Below are 19761 nucleotides of genomic sequence, written 5' to 3'. Positions count from 1 at the left end.
ATTCTGTGATTTCCGGAATGCTTATGCTGGACTTATAAAAGTAAAGCAAAAGACCACATTTGGGTAGCCTAGATTTCTTTACGTGGCAGACCACAGTAGACATCTTCCATTCCCAGTTGTTAGGCTTGTATCACATATATTTTCAGTTCCTACCAGTAACACATTTATTGAAATAATCTTCAGTGTAATGAAGAACCAATGACCTTAAGAAAGGAATCGGCCTTAGTGAAAAAGACCTTCATATAAAAGTGAACTTTTCTGTAAGCTGTGGCGAATTCTTGAATTTTCTGAAAGAGATGGGGCAATGACGCAGCAAAAACTCCGTCCGAACAGGGCTAGTAACGGGGAACGGTACCGACCGACCGCCGTGTCATCCTCTTCCGCTAAGCGTCACTCGATCGGGAACCGGAGGGGCGTGTGTTCAGTACACAGCTCTACGAGCTGTTGTCAGTTTACGTGACCCTTCTCAGTCAAGTTGGTCCTCAAATGCCGTCACAGTGGCTGAGTACATCCCGCCTGCCAGCAGCGTTCGGTAGATCCGAATGCTGACCCATTCAAGTGCTAGCCAAGACCAACAGCGCTTAACTTCGGTGACGTGACGGGAATCGGTGTCGCCACTGCGGCAAGGCCGTTGGCGAAGCACCAAAGAGCAACAAAAAATATGAATTCAAAAATACGAAACAGTGTTGATACTGTTGGACGTTTTCTTGGAGGTTTTTTATTTTTTTTATCTAATTTTTGAATTGAACTTATTATATTGCCTGTAAAGGTTCTTAAAAATTCATTTCCCGTTTAAATAGCAGATCCGTATGCTACAAACACGAATGGAAAGGAGAAGACTTTCTTTTGTTGTTGTTAGGAGTTCGTATTGTTGACTTGTTACAGAAATGGAGCAGTCCGCATCTCTCCTGTACTATAATGTACACATTGGTTGTACGAGTATAAGTTGTAGACACATAATTGACGCCGGCACGGTAGCTCAGCGTGTTCGGTCAGAGAGCTGGTTGGTCTCTGTAATAAAAAAAAACTGAATGGAAGGATGAACACACGAACTTGAACGGATGTCATGTGATGTTCGCAACGACCAAACACAAATAAATAAATAAAAATGGAAAGGCGGCCGCTCTCGATAAGCGGGAAATCCGGGTTCGAGTCCCGAACCGGCACAAATTTTCATTGTCATTCCTCTATACAGCTGATGGTTGTCCATATATTCGCAACGGTGAATACATTTCATTTACAGACGAAGGAGAGGTCTTCTCGGAAAAAGGTGAGATGCGCCTCACAACGGAAGTTTAAACAGAAGAGGTGTAGCGCAGGGGGGAAAATCTCGCTCTGGATAAACTGTTGATAAAAAGTATGTAGGACATAACAGACACTAACCTCTTAAATGTTCTGCGGAAGCAGGTGAAAGCAGTGTGAGGCAAACGTTCAAAACATGCTGGAAAATTAGTGACTTTGACGTACGTAATGCATCTGGCTATATTGCTAAGGAACGTTTGCAGACTGAAGGTGACTTCTGAATAACCATCATCTATATTTATCAGCGAGCCGTTATGTCATGACACCTCGCACAAAGTAAGTTTCCGGAAATTTTCAGCATTTTGCTGGTCTTTAAAAGTATGTATCTTTCTTTCATTAATAACACATTAAATAAAGTTAACGAGATGATCAATTTCGTATTTTGTCAGCAGTCAGACAATTCCAAATGGTTCAAATAGCTCTAAGCACTATGGGACTTAACATCTGACCGAGCGAGGTGGCGCAGTGGTTAGACACTGGACTCGCATTCGGGAGGACGACGGTTCAATCCCGCGTCCGGCCATCCTGATTTAGGTTTTCCGTGATTTCCCTAAATCGCTCCAGGCAAATGCTGGGATGGTTCCTCTGAAAGGGCACGGCCGACTTCCTTCCCCATCCTTCCCTAATCCGATGAGACCGATGACGACGCTGTCTGGTCTCCTTCCCCAAAACAACCAACCAACCAACTTAACATCTGAGGTCATCAATCCCCTAGAACGTAGAACTACTTAAACCTAACTAACCTGAAGATATCACACACATCCATGCAGGAGGCAGGATTCGAACCTGCGACCGTAGTGGTCACGCGGTTCCAGACTGTAGCGCCTAGAACCGCTCGGCCACCCTGGCCGGCCCACATTAAAACAGAGAACTGATATTGCGGAGTGTTACAAAAAGACAGGCTCCATCACGGAGCGTAAAGAAATGTTTCAATGGAAGTACCCTTGTAGGAAACTCCCCCCGACCAGCACTGCTCAGAATCTGTACAAGAATGCGTTCAGACTGTGCAGAGGAACAGGCGACCGACAGTGAGGACCCCGGAAACTACCGACAGAATTCGGATGGACATTTGCAAGTCGGTAAGAAGGTTATCGCAGCAGGTTAGTGAATCTCGTACATCGTGTCATCGTATGCCAAAAGCTACGCAGTTAGGACCCTATCGTAAGTGACTGGTGCAAGATTTGAAATCTGATCAGAAGAAAAGAGTTAATTATTGTAACTACAGGTAACTGTTAACATCAATTGCTAACGGTTACTTGGACCCCTCGCTTTACTTCTTTTTGGATGAGACCTGCTTTCATTTGTCAGGTTATGTAAACTCCCTGACTAGCAGATACTGGTTGCAGGACAACCCACACAGTTTGCGCGAAGAAACTCTCCACTCAGAGATCGTAAGTGTTTGGTGTGTATTGTCCAGCATGTGCGTTATTGGTCCCACATTTTCCAGCTAAACCTTAAACAGTGCCAAACATCATCTCTTTCTATGCACAATTAACAGAAGCGGAGAAGCTGTATGCAGTATCCCAACAGGATGGAACAGGCGCTCGCACATCCAACCGAAGTACGGCCCACATCACCAAACGAGTCCCTGAAGTCAATACAGGCCTCTGGCCCCAAAGCTCCCTGCACACTGTGATTTTTATCCATGTGACACCCTAAAAAGCAAAGTGTATGCTGAAAATACTCTCACAACACACGGTCTTAAACAGAATATTACTAGAGAAATTAGGAACATCACGCATGCAGAATTAGAGAGTATTGCTGGTCCCGTTATCACACGAAGTGAGCGATGCCTCTTTCCCCATGGCCACTGTGGTGTCACCGCCAGACACCACACTTGCTAGGTGGTAGCCTTTAAATCGGCCGCGGTCCGGTAGTATACGTCGGACCCGCGTGTCGCCACTGTCAGTGATTGCAGACCGAGCGCCGCCACACAGCCGGTCTAGAGAGACGTCCTAGCACTCGCCCCAGTTGTACAGCCGACATTGCTAGCGATGGTTCACTGACAAATTACGCTCTCATTTGCCGAGACGATAGTTGGCATAGCCTTCAGCTACGTCATTTGCTACGACCTAGCAAGGCACCATTATCATTTGCTATTTATCTTGTGATGCATGTACCGTCAGACCGATGTTCACCCATTATGGATTAAAGTTAAGTATTCCAACAGCTACGTACTTTATTTGCTAGACTCAAATCCTTTAACTGTTCCAGACCTCACGCCAGCCTGCGTGAGCTTAAACGCGTGCCTTTCGGCTACCCGTCACTGTGGACTGGCTGTCTTGCCAGTCCACAACAGCCACCAGTTCCAGCGTCTCTTATGGACCTGTTCGTTTTTAGTTAGTTCATTGTGATACGGTCGTATGATTTTCGGTTCGTATTTCTGCGATGCGTACATGTGGCCGTATCGATTCCTGGCGTCAGCGCGCCTTTACACAAAGAAAAATTGCTGTGTGGTCAGAGACGCTACGCGCGGATAGCAGCTTAAAGTGCGCGTCGGACGAGCCTGTGGTGACTGGTGAACTGGACGACAAAGGGCGGAGTAGCCGTGCAGCGTGTGCTGGCCGCACGCTATAGTTGGAGTCACGAACGATGGCGGTGGAGTTAGGCTTGTTCTGCGCACCTACGTCATGCATACTCCGGAAGCCAATGAGAGTTCAGTAGCGCTCTGCTGTGAAAGAAAATATGTTATGTGGACATGTGTCCGGAAACGCTTACTTTCCATGTTAAAGCTCATTTTATTACTTCTCTTCAAATCACATTAATCATGGAATGGAAACACACAGCAACAGAACGTACCAGCGTGACTTCAAACATTTTGTTACAGGAAATGTTCAAAATGTCCTCCGAGGATACATGCATACACCCTCCGACGCATGGAATCCCTGATGCGCTGATGCAGCCCTGGAGAATGGCGTATTGTATCACAGCCGTCCACAATACGAGCACGAAGAGTCTACATTTGGTACCGGGGTTGCGTGGATAAGAGCTTTCAAACGCCCCCATAAATGAAAGTCAAGAGGGTTGAGGTCAGGAGAGCGTGGAGGCCATGGAATTGGTCCACCTCTACCAATCCATCGGTCACCGAATCTGTTGTTGAGAAGCGTACGAACACTTCGACTGAAATGTGCAGGAGCTCCATCGTGCAAGAACCACATGTTGTGTCGTACTTGTAAAGGCACATGTTCTAGCAGCACAGGTAGAGTATCCCGTATGAAATCATGATAACGTGCACCACTGAGCGTAGGTGGAAGAACATGGGGCCCAATCAAGACACCACCAATAATGCCTGCCCAAACGTTCACAGAAAATCTGTGTTGATGACGTGATTGCACAATTGCATGCGGATTCTCGTCAGCCCACACATGTTGATTGTGAAAATTTACAATTGGATCACGTTGGAATGAAGCCTCATCCGTAAAGAGAACATTTGCACTGAAATGAGGATTGACACATCGTTGGATGAACCATTCGCAGAAGTGTACCCGTGGAGGCCAATCAGCTGCTGATAGTGCCTGCACACGCTGTACATGGTACGGAAACAACTGGTTCTCCCGTAGCACTCTCCATACAGTACGTGGTCAACGTTACCTTGCACAGCAGCAACTTCCATTACGCTGACATTAGGGTTATCGTCAACTGCACGAAGAACTGCCTCGTCCATTGCAGGTGTCCTCCTCGTTCTAGGTCTTCCCCAGTCGCGAGTCATAGGCTGGAATGTTCCGTGCTCCCTAAGACGCCGATCAATAGCTTCGAACGTCTTCTTGTCGGGACACCTTCGTTCTGGAAAGCTGTCTCGATACAAACGTACCGCGCCACGGCTATTACCCCGTGCCAATCCATACATCAAATGGGCATCTGCCAACTCCGCATTTGTAAACATTGCACTGACTGCAAAACCACGTTCGTGATGAACACTAACCTGTTGATGCTACGTACTGATGTGCTTGATGCTAGTACTGTAGAGCAATGAGTCACATGTCAACACAAGCACCGAAGTCAACATTACCTTCCTTCAATTGGACCAACTGGCGGTGAATCGAGGAAGTACAGTACATACTGACGAAGCTAAAATGAGCTCTAACATGTAAATTAAGCGTTTCCGGACACATGTCCACATAACATCTTTTCTTTATTTGTGTGTAAGGAATGTTTCCTGAAAGTTTGGCCGTACCTTTTTGTAACACCATATATATAAAACTTCTCACACTCCACCCCAGCGCCGGGAACACGTCGCACTTCCAAATGCTCGTCAGAGCCAACCGCTGCCAGTGGTTTAACTGCCGATAAGAAGACATACGGTCCCACGCGCTGATCTCCTGCACCACGGCGTCTAAGCTTCATAAGCCACGTACATGCGGGTAAGGCAGACTTCGCCCCTGATAGCCAAGAGGTCGGCCAAAGCACGCGGCGAGCAGTTGACGACCCCCAACAACAGGGCACCGCTCGCGCCACCACCTCTCTCCGTCACCGCCCGGTACGTACTCCTCGAAATTCACGCGACCGTACACTTGCTCCACTTCCCGCCAGAGGGCGTTAGCGATACAAGCAGCGCGCCAAACCGAAAGCGCCACCGCAAACACTCGACGCGAAGCGAAAGCACTCCGCCTGGCGCGATTTTCGATGAGCCGGACACAACTACGTCTCAGTGGTAAGTGATAAATCCTGTATAAGCAAGCGAGAGACATAATTTGCAGGATATATGCTTTCTTCAAGCGGAAAGACGCGCATGCGCGTATCGCAACTGTCGCTTTGAATCGTCAAGTATGCAATTTCCGTCCGTGCCTCGACATGCGCGAACGGCCATCGTTCATGGACTGGACTTACAGTTGTGGACTGTAAGTTCGGAAAGTGCTACGCCAGCGACGGCGTCGTCCGAGTGGTGGGTCTACGGACCGAAGGTTGCTGTTTAGTTGGCAGATGGCGGGGATCACATCTGAACTAGTGCCTCGCACTCCTACTGATTTTGGTGAACGTCGGCGTTCAGTTTGGAATCTGAACTGGGTCTGTTGATAATTTTTACTTATGGACCGTCTGACAGCAACTGAATAAAACACAGTTTTAGTGCCATACGCGTTTCGCCTTAATTTTCTGCAAGGCATCATCAGTGGCAGGTTGAAGTGGGCAATGTCTTACATTTTACGCTCCTGTTGCATTTTTGGTGTTGTTCTTCTTCTCATGAATGCCATTTTACGGTTTTTTCCCACATTCCACAGCACTATGAACTGAACGCTTGTTTTAATGCAATGCAACCAAAACATTGCATTGAAACAAGCGTTCAGTTCATAGCGCTGTAGAATGTGGGAAAAAACCGTAAATTGGCATTCATGAGAAGAAGAACAACACCAAAAATGCAACAGGATGTAAGGCATTGTAAAATGTAAGACATTGTCCACGCAACATGCCACTGATGATGCCTTGCAGAAAATAAAGGCGAAACGCGTATGGCACTAAAATTATGTCTTATTCAGTTGCTGTCAGACGGTCCATAAGTAAAAATTATCAACATACCGTAAATTACACGCAACTGAGGAAGACAGGACTACAAAAGTTGAAGATGTCTGAACTAGGTTATTCGCCTTGGCTGGAACAGTAATTCGTTCGTCTGTGATCGACTCCGGTCCCGTGCAGGTTCATCCTGTAAATTGAACTGTTTACAGTTAGTGAGTCTTGGGAGCATTTTTCCTATTTCTAGCCGCGCGGGATTAGCCGAGCGGTCTAGGGCGCTACAGTCATGGACTGTGCGGCTGGTCCCGGCGGAGGTTCGAGTCCTCCCTCAGGCACGGGTGTGAGTGTTTGTCCTTAAGATAATTTAGGTTAAGTAGTGTGTAAGCTTAGGGACTGATGACCTTAGCAGTTAAGTCCCATAAGATTTCATACACATTTGAACTTTTTCCTATTTCTTCCGGAACACATCAAATTGGATGTTGCGCCGAAGAGCGACTTAGGCTTATCATTGATTGTACTGTCACGAAATTTACCCTGGCAGTGTTCTGCAAATTTCCATGAATGTGTGGCTAATCGAATACCCTTCTGATGTAAACTTTCTGCCGGCCGTGGTGGCCGAGCAGTTCTAGGCGCTACAGTCTGGAACCGCGCGATCGCTACGGACACAGGTTCGAATTCTTGCCTCGGGCATGGATGTGTGTGATGTCCTTAGGTTAGTTAGGTTTAAGTAGTTCTATGTTCTAGGGGGACTGATGACCTCAGTTGTTAAGTCCCATAGTGCTCAGAGCCATTTGAACCATTTTTTTGTAAACTTTCTGGGGCATGTAAATCATGTTGAACCGTGTGCGGCAGCCCTTTGTGGCCGAGCGGTTCTATGCGCTTCAGTCTGGAACCGCGGGACCGCAACGGTCGCAGGTTCGAATCCTGCCTCGGGCATGGATGTGTATGATGTCCTTAGGTTAGTTAAGTTTAAGTAGTTCTGAGTTCTAGGGGACTGATGACCTCAGACGTTAAGTCCCATAGTACTCAGAACCATTTGAACCATTTTGAACTGTGTGCCTAATATTCCAGAGAAGTGGCGTCTGCTTCGGGGTATTTCGTGAATGTGGATACATATTCTCAGGTTGCAATGGCCGAATTTTGCATTTCAGGAAGTTAATTACTTCTGTGATTCTAAAGTTGTCAATCAATCCTACCAAGGTTTGACAGTATTGTTCCAATTTGCCTCGTATTCAAGAGGCAGGGTGAGCGTAAAGTTAAGACTGATAGAGGCAATTAATCGTTTACAGAGTTGGTCCTTAGCTTGGGACTGTAGTACAATATGCCACGTACTGAAGTATCTGACGCTGATGAAAGGTTCGTTTGTGTGTGGCGCATTAGTGCATGTTATGTTTCAGTGAATTGTAATTAAATGGTTCAAATGGCTCTGAGCACTATGGGACTTAACTGCTGTGGTCATCAGTCCCCTAGACCTTAGAATTACTTAAACCTAACCAACCTAAGGACATCACACACATCCATGCCCGAGGCATGCCCGGTCGCGCGGTTCCAGACTGTAGCGCCTAGAACCGCTCGGCCACTCCGGCCCGCAGTTGTAATTAAATTTTGTTGTTGGTTCTTCTACAACTACCGTAACTTTGGTTTTCTCACAATCGAATTAGTTGAACTGGCGTTAAATCATTCTCATGTCAGTATCCCTATGGGCAGTTACGGTCCACTAACATGAAAAAGTTTCTGAAGCTTATTTGGTTTAGAAAGAATTCTTTGAAAGATTTTAAATTTTTCAGGTTATTGGCTTTAAAGTTTAAAGAAAAGGAAACTTGAGCAATCTAGAATTTCAGTGATTATTCTAAATACCTTGGATCATTGCAAATTTTTTAAAATGGTTATTGGCTCTAATGTTAGATAGAAATAAAATTTTGGGTAATTTAGAGTATCAGTAATTGCCTTTAAATGTTTTGAAATATTTTACATTCTAATAAATTTGCATGATATTAATGTTTTATTACGGTCGGAGGAAGGCAATGGCAAACCACCTCCGCTAGGACGTTGCCTAGTGCAGCGGTGCGGGTCTGTAGCATCGTCCCCTACGCTCTGTCAAGGAGTATGAGACTTCATCATCATATATGTTATAGCATTATTGGTTTTAATGCTTTAAGGAAGAAAAAGTATGAATTTTCTGTGAACCAAGTAAACCAATAAATGTCCAGCTACCGTGCTCAGCCGCTTACCACACCTTCTATCCTGAGCAGCTCCACAGGTTGCCTTTTGTAAGGTGCCTCTTACGGGAGGAGGACATTTTTACCAGTCTTAATAAATTATTGTCTCTTATTGACGTATTCACGATAGTTAGGAAGTGCTGTAGTCCGTAGCCGGCCATGAGTCGGAGAGCATTTCCCACGCTGGCTGGCTAGGTGACGAAGCGACCAAATGTCGCGCGTAGTGGATGGGGCTCGGTGCTGCACCGTAGCAACAAGCGTCAGCCTGGGAAATATACATGACGGGAAGTACCGCCATCTTGGCGCCAAAGTCACCGATTTTGTTTATTTATATTTAATAATTAAAGTCATTTATGACAACATGAATACTAGGAGGAGCCTCTGGATGTTTAAAACTATTTATCATAATTTTGCCTCGTTAAAATTCACACCCATTCATTAACAAATGCATAACTTAGTAAGTACGAACTTGATCGGAAATCCACGAACTGTGACGAAACTAGTAAGAGATACGGACTGCGCGCCAAAGTCGGCAGTCGGCGTTAAGAGCTCTTCCTGTCTTGTTCGATGGTAGCCATGCTCTCGGTTACGAGTAGTTTGTGACATGAGTGTTTCATTATTGATCTAATAGGAATAAAAGTGATATTACGGCATTCTGAATATTAATTTCGAGTAAATAGATACCCCAAAGTTGATCGATAGCAATTTCAGATAATTAGCTTCCACAGACAGAGACATCCGATGCGCCAATGGACATCCAATGCGCCAATGAAGAATATGCGCGGGACGACATTTACGAGAGCTGCACCGCTCACAGGTTGGAGGAAATCCGACGACACGACCCACCAAGACGGATCAAGGAATGTCCGACTTACACTCGCAAATTTCGGGTGGAAATGCTGACCAGTTATACTGTGCGTCACATATACCACCCTCTATGGACTCTCGGCTAAGCTGAGTAATAACAGTATCAGTTTAGAAGAGAGGGGATCTTGCACTTTCCCTTTCGAATCCTTAAGAGAATCTACCTCATTGTTACTTTAACGTCGGGCGTGATACCAACCGGTTTTATGTGGGACACCCTGTATTAAATATATTTGTAGTAAACTATTTGTGTTTTCTTTATTCGTACCCCCCCCCCCCCTCCGAGAGAAGTTGTCCAGCCCTAGGTGGCACCCCTAGCGTGCTTTCGCAGCTGAGTAACAGGTGCGCTTACCTTCGAACTTCTGGTAGATCTGGAAGTCGAGCTTCTCGGGCACGAAGCGCGGCCGGTTGACCCTCTGCTCGAGCGTGCCCTTGTCTAGCGTGAGGCTGGCCACCTTCCTCAGCACGTTGCTGTCGGGAATGGAGTCGCTCAGCGAGGAGTGGCGGCGAGTGTCCACCGTCTGCTGCTGCTCCCCACCTGCCAACAGGAACACCGACATCGTCAGCAAAGGCCTCCTTTATTCCAACAGCGTATCGAGAATTTTTGCCGCCGTGCTGGAACGTCAGCGATTACCAATTTAAGACCAAGAGAAAAATGCACGGATAAGAAAAAGTGTGAGATGCTTCGCCTATACCGCTCAGTCTAAATATCAAAGAAACAGTTGCGGAAATAAAGGAAGGGTTTAGGAGCGGGATTAAAATTCAGGGTGAAAGGACATCAATGATATCATTCAATTATGACACTGCTGTTCTCAGAAACAAACGTAAAACAGCAGGACCTGTGGAACTACAATGGTCTTATGAGCACACACAACGTACTAAGATTACACCGAAGAAGACGAAACCAAAGAGGGGAAACAAAAACGAGATTAGCTGTAAAGCCGGCCGGAGTGGCCGAGTGGTTCTAGGCGTTTCAGTCTGAAACCGCGCGACTGCTACGGTCGCAGGTTCGAATTCTGCCTCGGGCATGGATGTGTGTGATGTCCTTAGGTTAGTATGGTTTAAGTAGTTCCAAGTGCTAGGAGACTGATGACCTCAGATGTTAACTCCCATAGTGCTCAGAGCCATTTGAACCATTAGCGGTAAAATTTACATCAAAATTCAGAATCGCGAAGTAGGCGAAGAGAAGGCGTTGTGCGACTTTGAAAGCTAAATACGAGGGTCGTTCCGAAAGTAACGCCTCCAATTTTTTGTGGTGACTTTGAATGTCCGCACTAGATGTCGTTGGTGTAGTGCTAGTGCTTGAACCTTCCTCTTTCATTTCCAGGTAGTTTCGTTGTTCTGCGGTAGCTGGCGCTAGCAGAGCAGTGTTCTAAAATAGAGTCTGATATGGACACGTGAATAAAACAGCGATGTGTGATTTAACTCCTCACTGCAGAAAAAATTGCGCAGTTTGTTATTCATGGACGCTTGCTAAAGGTGTACGGAGACTTGAGCAATGTAAAGCGATAGGTACGGCATTTTACGGCGGTGAAAAGGGTATTCATGACAAGCCACGGGGCGTCCGACCGTGCACAGCTGTCATCCCTCGGAACGAAGAGCGTCTTGTTCAATTCATGCGTGCTGATCGGCGGTGACGACCAGAGAATTGTGTCCACAGCTGAATTTCGTCTGTAATGTCTTGGAAACAATGTTAGAACATCTTGGTTATTACAAAGTCTGTGCGAGATGGGTCCCGCGTATGTTTACAAACGAACAAAATATTCATCGAATAGAAATTTGTAGGGATCCGCTGGATCAATATGAAGCCGAAGGTGACGTCACCGTAGATGAGACGGTGTCGCCACTACGAGCCATAATCCAAAAGATAGTCTATGGAATGGTGACATGCGAATTCAGTGTCAAAGAAGACATTTAAGACAAAGCCGTCTGTAGGCAAACTGATGTGCACAGTCTTCTGGGATAGCCAGGTAGTGGTTCCTTTGGTTGTCCTGGAGCCTGGAGAAACTGTCAATTCAACATGCTACAAGACGACACTGACTAAGCTGAAAGCCCGAATTTCCAGGGTATGGCCAAAGAAAATGACCAGCTTTCACCTGGAACATGATAACGCCAGGCCCCACAGCACACTGCAAAATTCGGCTGGACTGTCTTGCCACATCCACCGTACAGGTCCGATTTAGCGCCTTCAGACTTCCATCTCCGTGGGCTTCTGAAAGATGGACTACGAGGCGAACATTTTCCAGACTCGGATACTGTTGTCAAAGCTGTAAAGAAGTGGTTAGCCTCAGCTTGTTCCAATTTTTACAAGCGTTGCATGCAGGCTCTGGCTTATCGTTGGCGAAAGCGCAGTCTGCAGCTGAAATATTGCTCTATTTAGCTGTGCTGTTGTGATTCATGTATCTCCTGTACTTTCCATGAATAAAAATAGGAGGCTTTGCTTTCGCAACGACCCTCGTAATACGTGACGGACGAAGTAAGGAAGATATAAAAAGCTGACTAGCTAAGGCTCAGAGGTCATTCGTGACCGAAAGTAGTCTGCTAGTATCAAATATCCACCTCATTTTGATAGTCTGAGGAAGAGATTTCTGAAAATGTACATTTGGAGCATAGCACTGAATGGAAGAGAACCATGGACTATGAGAAAGTTCGAAAAGACGAAAATCGAAGCGTTTGAGATGTGGTACTAAAGAAGGATGTTTACAAGTGGGTAAACACATTCTGAGTTCCAATAGAATATATTTCCATCAGACAGAAAATCTTCTGTCCATAAACCAGCACTAATTTAGAAAGCATCGCTCGTGTTAAACTCAACTTCTCCTTTTCTCACACGATATTCTGGAAACCATGGGTGGAGAACAGACAGACAGATTCCGTATTCCTACATTTCCGAAAATCGTTTGACACGGTGCCCCACGGCAGACTGTAGACGAAGGTCCGAGAATGCGGTATGGGTGCCCTGATACGTGAGTGGCTCGAAGATTTCTTAAGGAATAGAATCCAGTGCGTTGTCCTCGACCACAAGTGTTCATTAGAGACAAGGGTATTGTCAGCAGTGTCCCAGGGAAGTATGATAGGACCGTTATTATTTTCTATGTACGTAAATAATCTGAAGACAGGATGAGCAGCAATTTACGGTCACGTACGGGAAGGTGTCGTCGTTGGGTGGGTGACTGCAGGAGTACACTAGATGACGGACAAAATTTATAGTTGGTGTGATGAACGGCAGCTTGCTCTAAATCTAGGAAAATGTAAGTTAATGCTGATGAGTAGGAAAAACAATTTGCAACATTGGTATGGTGTAGCTTAAGACAGTCAAATCCATCTAATATCTAGGTGAAATGTTGCAAAGCGATATGAAATGGAATGAGTACGTCAGGCATGTAGGAGGGAAGGCGAATACTCGACTTAGTTTTATTGGGGCAATTTTGGGAAAATGTAGCTCATCCGTAAGGAAAACGGCGTATAGAACGCTAGTGCGGTCCATTCTTGAGTACTGGGTATCCCCATCAGGGCGGATAAATGGAAGAAGACATCGAAGCAATTCAGAGGCGTGCTCCTAGATTTGTTATCGGTAGGTTCGACCAGCACGCAGGTATTACGGAGATGCTTCGTGAATTCAAATGGGAATCACTGGAGCGAAGACGACGCTCTTTTCGCAAGGCACTACTGCTGAACTGCTTTCAGACAGTTGATTTTCACTCGCTCTACTTGCGAGTGGAACAGTAAAGGTAATTAGTACCACCATGCACCATATGGTGGTTTGCGGCGTACGTGTGTAGATGCAGACGTAGATTGATGAAATACGGAATGACGAGGTTTTGTGCAGAATCGATGAGGATAGGGACATTAGGAAAACACTGACGAAAAGAAGGGATAGGATTACAGGACATGAGGTCAGTACCCAAGGAATGCCTTTCACTGTACTTCAGGTAGATGTGAAGGAGAAACAGTTGTAGGTGAAGAGAGATGCTGGAATACGTTCAAAAAACAATTGAGGACAGAAAGTGCAGGCGCTGCTCTGAGATGAAGAGGTAGGCACAGGAGAGGAATTAGTGGCTGTCAGCATCAGATCAGTCAGAAGACAGATGACCAAAATAAATAAGTGAATATAATGTACCAGTCTAAATCGCATTAACTTTGATTTTAATGTTGGTTACATAGCAACCTCATCAGAGCAATTTCAAACACAAATGTGAAGCCAGTATGCAGAGTCACTGTGTTATTACCAAGTAGTCAGCAATGCGAACTGATATCGCCCGAGTATCTAGTAAAACCTCCTCGATCAACGTTGAACTGTGTTGCTCTCTGTTGAAGTAACGCAGATCTAAGTACTGTCCGTGTTATGCACAACTCGCTAGAAAGGCAGCTATCGAGTTTAGCTGTGTATCGACTTGCTGCGTCTCAAACAGTAGAGATATCTCTGTCACAAGCGCGACTGTTATGAGCGGAAAACGGTCCCACCCAACAGTATTTGGACTGGAATCAGTGGAGCGTGACAACCTCCGGCACGAATCGTTTGGTGGTATGCTGAGTATAGATGTAGATGGATACAGTTGCATCTCCAAAAAGGCTGTCTCTTAATCTAAAAATATAGGAAATCTGTGACATGCCTTAATGTCCTGCACTGAAAGCAATGATTTTACGAATAAAAGAGATGGTGAAGCAAATTCCAGTAGCCTGGGGCAAAATTTCGACAAGAAGTCAACGAAAAAGAAATCAATAAATGGTTCTATAATCGGATTTTATTCTGACGAAAGAACAGATATTACTCTCGCCTGCAGTATCTGGTGGCACGCGGATAGTCAGGAATTTAATTCTTTTGAATACTATTATTACAATAAAAGATAATCTTTGAAGTAATGGATAAGGCAGCATGTCCTTCTTTTGCCGTATTTAGTATGAGCATTGAATTCTCGTCTCAGGTAACTGCCGTCCCAGACACGGTCGAATTCAATCATATTATTTCTGAATTCACTGTGAAATCTTACTGATGACCGTGAGTTTATATAATTATTCATATCTATGAAATAGAAGGACTGAGAAAAGAACGCGATCTACGATTGCACACTTTAATACTTAATCATTTTTATTACTGCGAAGAATACATTTATATATCTTTGTATAAAGGCGACTGCACTCTTCCAGAAACTAAGTATGAGTGAGATTTTACAATGGCCGTAATTAATTTTATATTATTCTTTAGTGCCCAGTGAGTCATGACAGTATTGGAAAGGATTCATATTCCGCGCCAACGATTCCTCGGCATCTCTGACCAACACCAGAGGTAATGCGAATTTACTAATATTTCGTAAGATACATGTTATAACCGACTGATAAACCCGGCACTGCCCGGGAATTCATTGTACCAATGTTTTATTAGAAACGAAAACAAAAAGTGAACTTTGTAGTGTAATTTCGAAAAAATTTCATTTCCATGTATTCGTGAAAACACCTTTGAAATTATGCGGCAGACTCGGTATAAGATGATCCCAGACAGTTTCTGTAAGCAGGGCGTACCTGCTCCGCATGTCTCCGACGCGATTTTGTAAACTTGCTTCTGGCAACGTCTATTCATGCGAGGGGCGTTTGAAATGTCCGTGCAAAAATAAAAACTACTTACGTGTTTGGGGTAAACCTTTTTTATTTTTCGACATAGTCTCCTTTTAGACTTATACACTTCGTCCAACGCTGTTCTAATTTGTTGATCCCTTCCGAATAATGGGAATTGTCCAAGTCTGCAAAATAGCTATTAGTTGCTGCAATCACCTCCTCGTTTGAATAAAATCATTGTCCCACCAGCCATTTCTTCAGATTGGGGAACAAACAGTAGTCTGAGGGAGCCAAGTCTGGAGAATAGGGGGGACGAGAAACGAGTTGGAATCCTATTTCCATTAATTTTGCGACCACAACTGCTGAGATATGTGCTGGTGCATTGTGATGGAAAAGGACTTTTTTGCGGTCCAATCGCCGGCGTTTTTCTTGCAGCTCGGTTTTCAAACGGTCCAATAACGATGAATAATAAGCGCCTGTAATAGTTTTACCCTTTCCCAGATAGTCGATGAGGATTATCCCTAGCGAATCCCAAAAGACAGTCGCCATAACCTTTCCGGCCGAAGGAATGGTCTTCGCCTTTTTTGGTGCAGATTCTCCCTTGGTAACCCATTCTTTAGATTGTTGTTTGGTCTCGGGAGTATAGTAATGTATCTATGTTTAATCCATAGTGACGAAACGACGCTTAAAGTCCTGCGGATTCTTCCTGAACAGTTGCAAACCATCCATGCAACACATCACATGATTCCGTTTTTGGCCAAGCGTGAGCAATCGCGGAGCCCATCTTGCGGATAGCTTTCTCATGTCCAAATGTTTATGCAAAATATTATGTACCCGTTCATTCGAGATGCCCACAGCACTAGCAATTTCACGCACCTTAACTCTTCTGTCATCCATCACCACATCATGGATTTTATCAATGATTTCTGGAGTCGTAACCTCCACACGGCGTCCATAATGTTCAGCATCACTTGTGCCCATATGGCCACTCCAAAAATTTTGAAACCACTTATAAACTGTTCTAATCGAAGGCGCAGAGTCACCGTACTGTTTATCAAGATTCTCTTTAGTCTCCTAAGGCGTTTTACCTTTGATAAAGTAATGTTTAATCACCACACGAAATTCTTTTTCGTCCATTTTTTGACAATCACTCGACTTCCTTGCTGATATTCTTCTCGGATTTGCAGCCGGATCATGTCGTCGGCTGCAAACCCGTGAAGAATATTAGCTGTTATCACGCCGGGAAAGTGTACGAAATGACTCGACTTCCTTGATTCACATGAATGCCAAACACAAAGAAATAGACCAATATGGCTGAAACTTGGCGTGAGTTCTTTCCAAAGATGCTACTAACTAAACACGACCTCGATACGCGCCGGTGGTGCAATCCCTCGGACTTTGCACGGACTTTTCAAACGCCCCTCGTAGCCGTATACACAGATATTGTTTCCGCCTACACCCGTTTGCGCTCCGCAGTTGAATGCTGTCAAAAGCGGAGCCAGATGTCAGGGATAAATTGACTCGACTGTAGGAATGTCTTAGCAGTAAAGAGTAAACGTATTAAAACTTCAGCGATTTGTTGCCTGATCGTAAGGGGTAAGGGATAGGTGCACTAAGGTGGTTGAAATCGGTCCATTGCTTTAGGAGGAAATGTGCGAAATACTCACACAAATACACACATACATACATCCATTTTTATCACATATATGGATTCACGGTCTCGGAACAGGAAGGAATGCAATAAGAACGAGGTACACAAGTTGGCACTTTAACACTTTATCATTTTTATTACTGCAAGTATACAGACACCTTTCTATTAAGACGACTGTACTCTTCCAGAAACTAAGAATGACTGGGAGTTTACAATGGCTGTAATTAATTTAATATCAATCTTTAGTGAGGATCGAATCATGTCTGAATTGGAAAGAATTCATGTTCCGCGACATCAACTTCCCCGTATCCTTACGTAATCTCTAACCAATATCAGAGGTAACACCAGTTTCCTAATACGATACAGGGAGATTCAATAAGGCGAGGTGGCGCTACAGACTTAACGATGTACATTGCTTTGAAGCCGGCGCCATTATATTAGTAGCTCCGATTCTTCTAAGCAGTAAATAAGCAGTGAATAACACAGTGAGAGAGACGCATTTACAGACGTTTTTCTGGTCTTAAAGGCGTATTTGGTCCCGTAATACGACGCCCTCGTTAATGAACTATCTATTACCCGTTTCGAATAATCAAGAAGAGAAGTATGTGATGTGAGAAGGCTGTTTTTTCGTAATCCAGCGTCTTCATTAATACGGAATGACGAAACTGATGTATCGCCTATGTCCTCTTCCCAAAAATGCTGAGTCCATATTTTGCAACGTTTGGACGGTTTGCAATATTCCCTTCTCAAAGCGTTCAGCTAGAGCGCTCTTCGCGTTGTACTGATTGAAAATCTAAAATTAAATTACAGAAATAAAACCAATACAGTAGACGTAACCAGCGCAACGAAAATTCATATATATAAAAGAAAATATCGCTTCATCCAGTTTACTTACGAATTAAATGTGATTTCTTTACACTGTAGACTAGAATCAGAACTACTAGTACACCTGTAAAGATACAAGCTGGCATTTCTATTTATCAAAACACTTCCACCAGAAGTTAAAGTTTTGGGGCCACTAACGCTACGGACGTCGGCTTGAGCCTTTGACGTCATGACAAATCCCCTTATTATACTTCCACGGTAAGATGTGTTTTAATTCCAAGCAGTCCTTCAAGAAGAAATAACACACGTGTTTACGATGGCACTTAGTATGATAATGTACACCGATTTCTTTTTCAGGTTCTTTGAGCCCATTTCAGAATTTCCACCCTTCTCTGTGTGTTGATTTGGCCGTGGTGGTCTGGCGGGTAGAGTATAAACTTCGGCCCTGCAAGTTCCGCATTCAATTCCGGATAGGAACGGGACTTTTCCTCCTCCAGTCCCTCCTAGATGGCCCCTAAGTTCACTCAGATTGCCGCCAAAAGAGTGCTGGGGATCTTTCGCGGAGGTAAAAGGCGGCCGATTTCCTTCCCCACCCTTTCGTAATCCGAGTTTGTACTCCGTCTCTAAAGACAGTCGGAAAGTTAAAACTCTTAGCCAAATAACTCGATGACGCGTCTATACCAGAGATTTTTGTTTACTTTGTATGTTGCTACTATTGTAGTAATTTATCCCCAAACGGCCTTCAATGTCAAACTGCCTCCGTGCTAGAACATATTTTAATTGAAACTAGGATTCGTAGATCATGTCGAAGTTGCAATGATAAATATCCTTTATTTTCGGTAAGCAGTTTCGGTCACGACGCCCATTATCGTCGTCTTCACCGCAAGTATTGAAACATAACTCAACCAGTACATTAGTCAATACTAACAACCGGCAATCAGGAGTAACATGTACAAAATCATGTACAACACAGGCCTATGACAAACACCACACGAAAAATTAGAAAACTAAGTGTACAAATATTTGGTGTGCTTATAAAACGGACGCCTGCTTACAGTCTTATTTTATTTGATGTAGCCTCATTTATAAATTTTTGCGTGCTGCAGCTCATGTGTCAACGAGTCTGCAGCATCTACAATCTGGCCTGCACGTTCTTAAAAACATAGTGATTTGTCTCCTAAACAAGTTCCAAAACTGAATATCTAGGTGCCGAAGACATTTGACTTTTAGTGCACAAATAAATAAAGCAGAGATAGGTAATTAACGAAGTTTTTAATTAACGCTAACCCATACCATATTGATGCCGACAAACTCAAAGGGTTTTATCCCTACGAACATATTTATAAAAAGAACCGTTCACCCTAGAAAATGAGTTATGTGCCGTTGTTATGACCATACCTGCACTAATAATGCTTACGGGGGGACGTTGATGAAATTGACCAAGATATCAATTTTCGATTTATTTTTTATTTGTTAGTAGACCTCATGGACAATAAGTTCCCAAAGTTTCAATGTTGAAATAGCATCAGAAGTGCCTGAAAATTAATTAAAAGTGTGACGCGGTCTTCCTGCCACACCAAGCTCAGAGGGGTAACAAACCCTACATTCACAAGGAGAGGCTTCCAAATTGTATCCTGGATCTTGCCAAGCCCACTTACAGGTTTCTGGCCGATCTTGCACTTCTTAAAAAGTGTGTTCATGGCAAAACCCATAATCTAAATGAATCTCTAAATTCACTCATATGGAAACGATGTCCTGAAAACACATCTGCATCTGCTACAGTTGTCAGAATTGCAACTTATGATGCAGTTATTGTATTTAATGATGGGAACGTCGGGAGGATGAAGGTATTAGAAAGAATGGTCTTCAAGATAGGAAATTTTACTCAAGACATCCTGA

The 19761-nt window shown here is 44.3% G+C and overlaps 1 protein-coding gene across 3 annotated transcripts in view; it reads right to left on the bottom strand.

Annotated features, from left to right (window-relative positions):
• The window catches only part of LOC124619552 (formin-2-like), a 245192-nt gene that overhangs the window by 125076 nt on the left and 100355 nt on the right, over positions 1–19761 (bottom strand). For all 3 annotated transcript variants that reach the window (XM_047146025.1, XM_047146026.1, XM_047146027.1), the window contains exon 2: positions 10186–10371. In XM_047146025.1, coding sequence (XP_047001981.1) covers positions 10186–10371 — 186 coding nt within the window. The remainder of the gene's footprint in view (positions 1–10185; positions 10372–19761) is intronic.

The sequence above is a fragment of the Schistocerca americana genome, chromosome 6 (assembly GCF_021461395.2).
Source record: "Schistocerca americana isolate TAMUIC-IGC-003095 chromosome 6, iqSchAmer2.1, whole genome shotgun sequence".
Taxonomy (NCBI): domain Eukaryota; kingdom Metazoa; phylum Arthropoda; class Insecta; order Orthoptera; family Acrididae; genus Schistocerca; species Schistocerca americana.
Note: the sequence above shows the minus strand (reverse complement) of the source record. Positions and strands in the feature narration are given on the sequence as shown.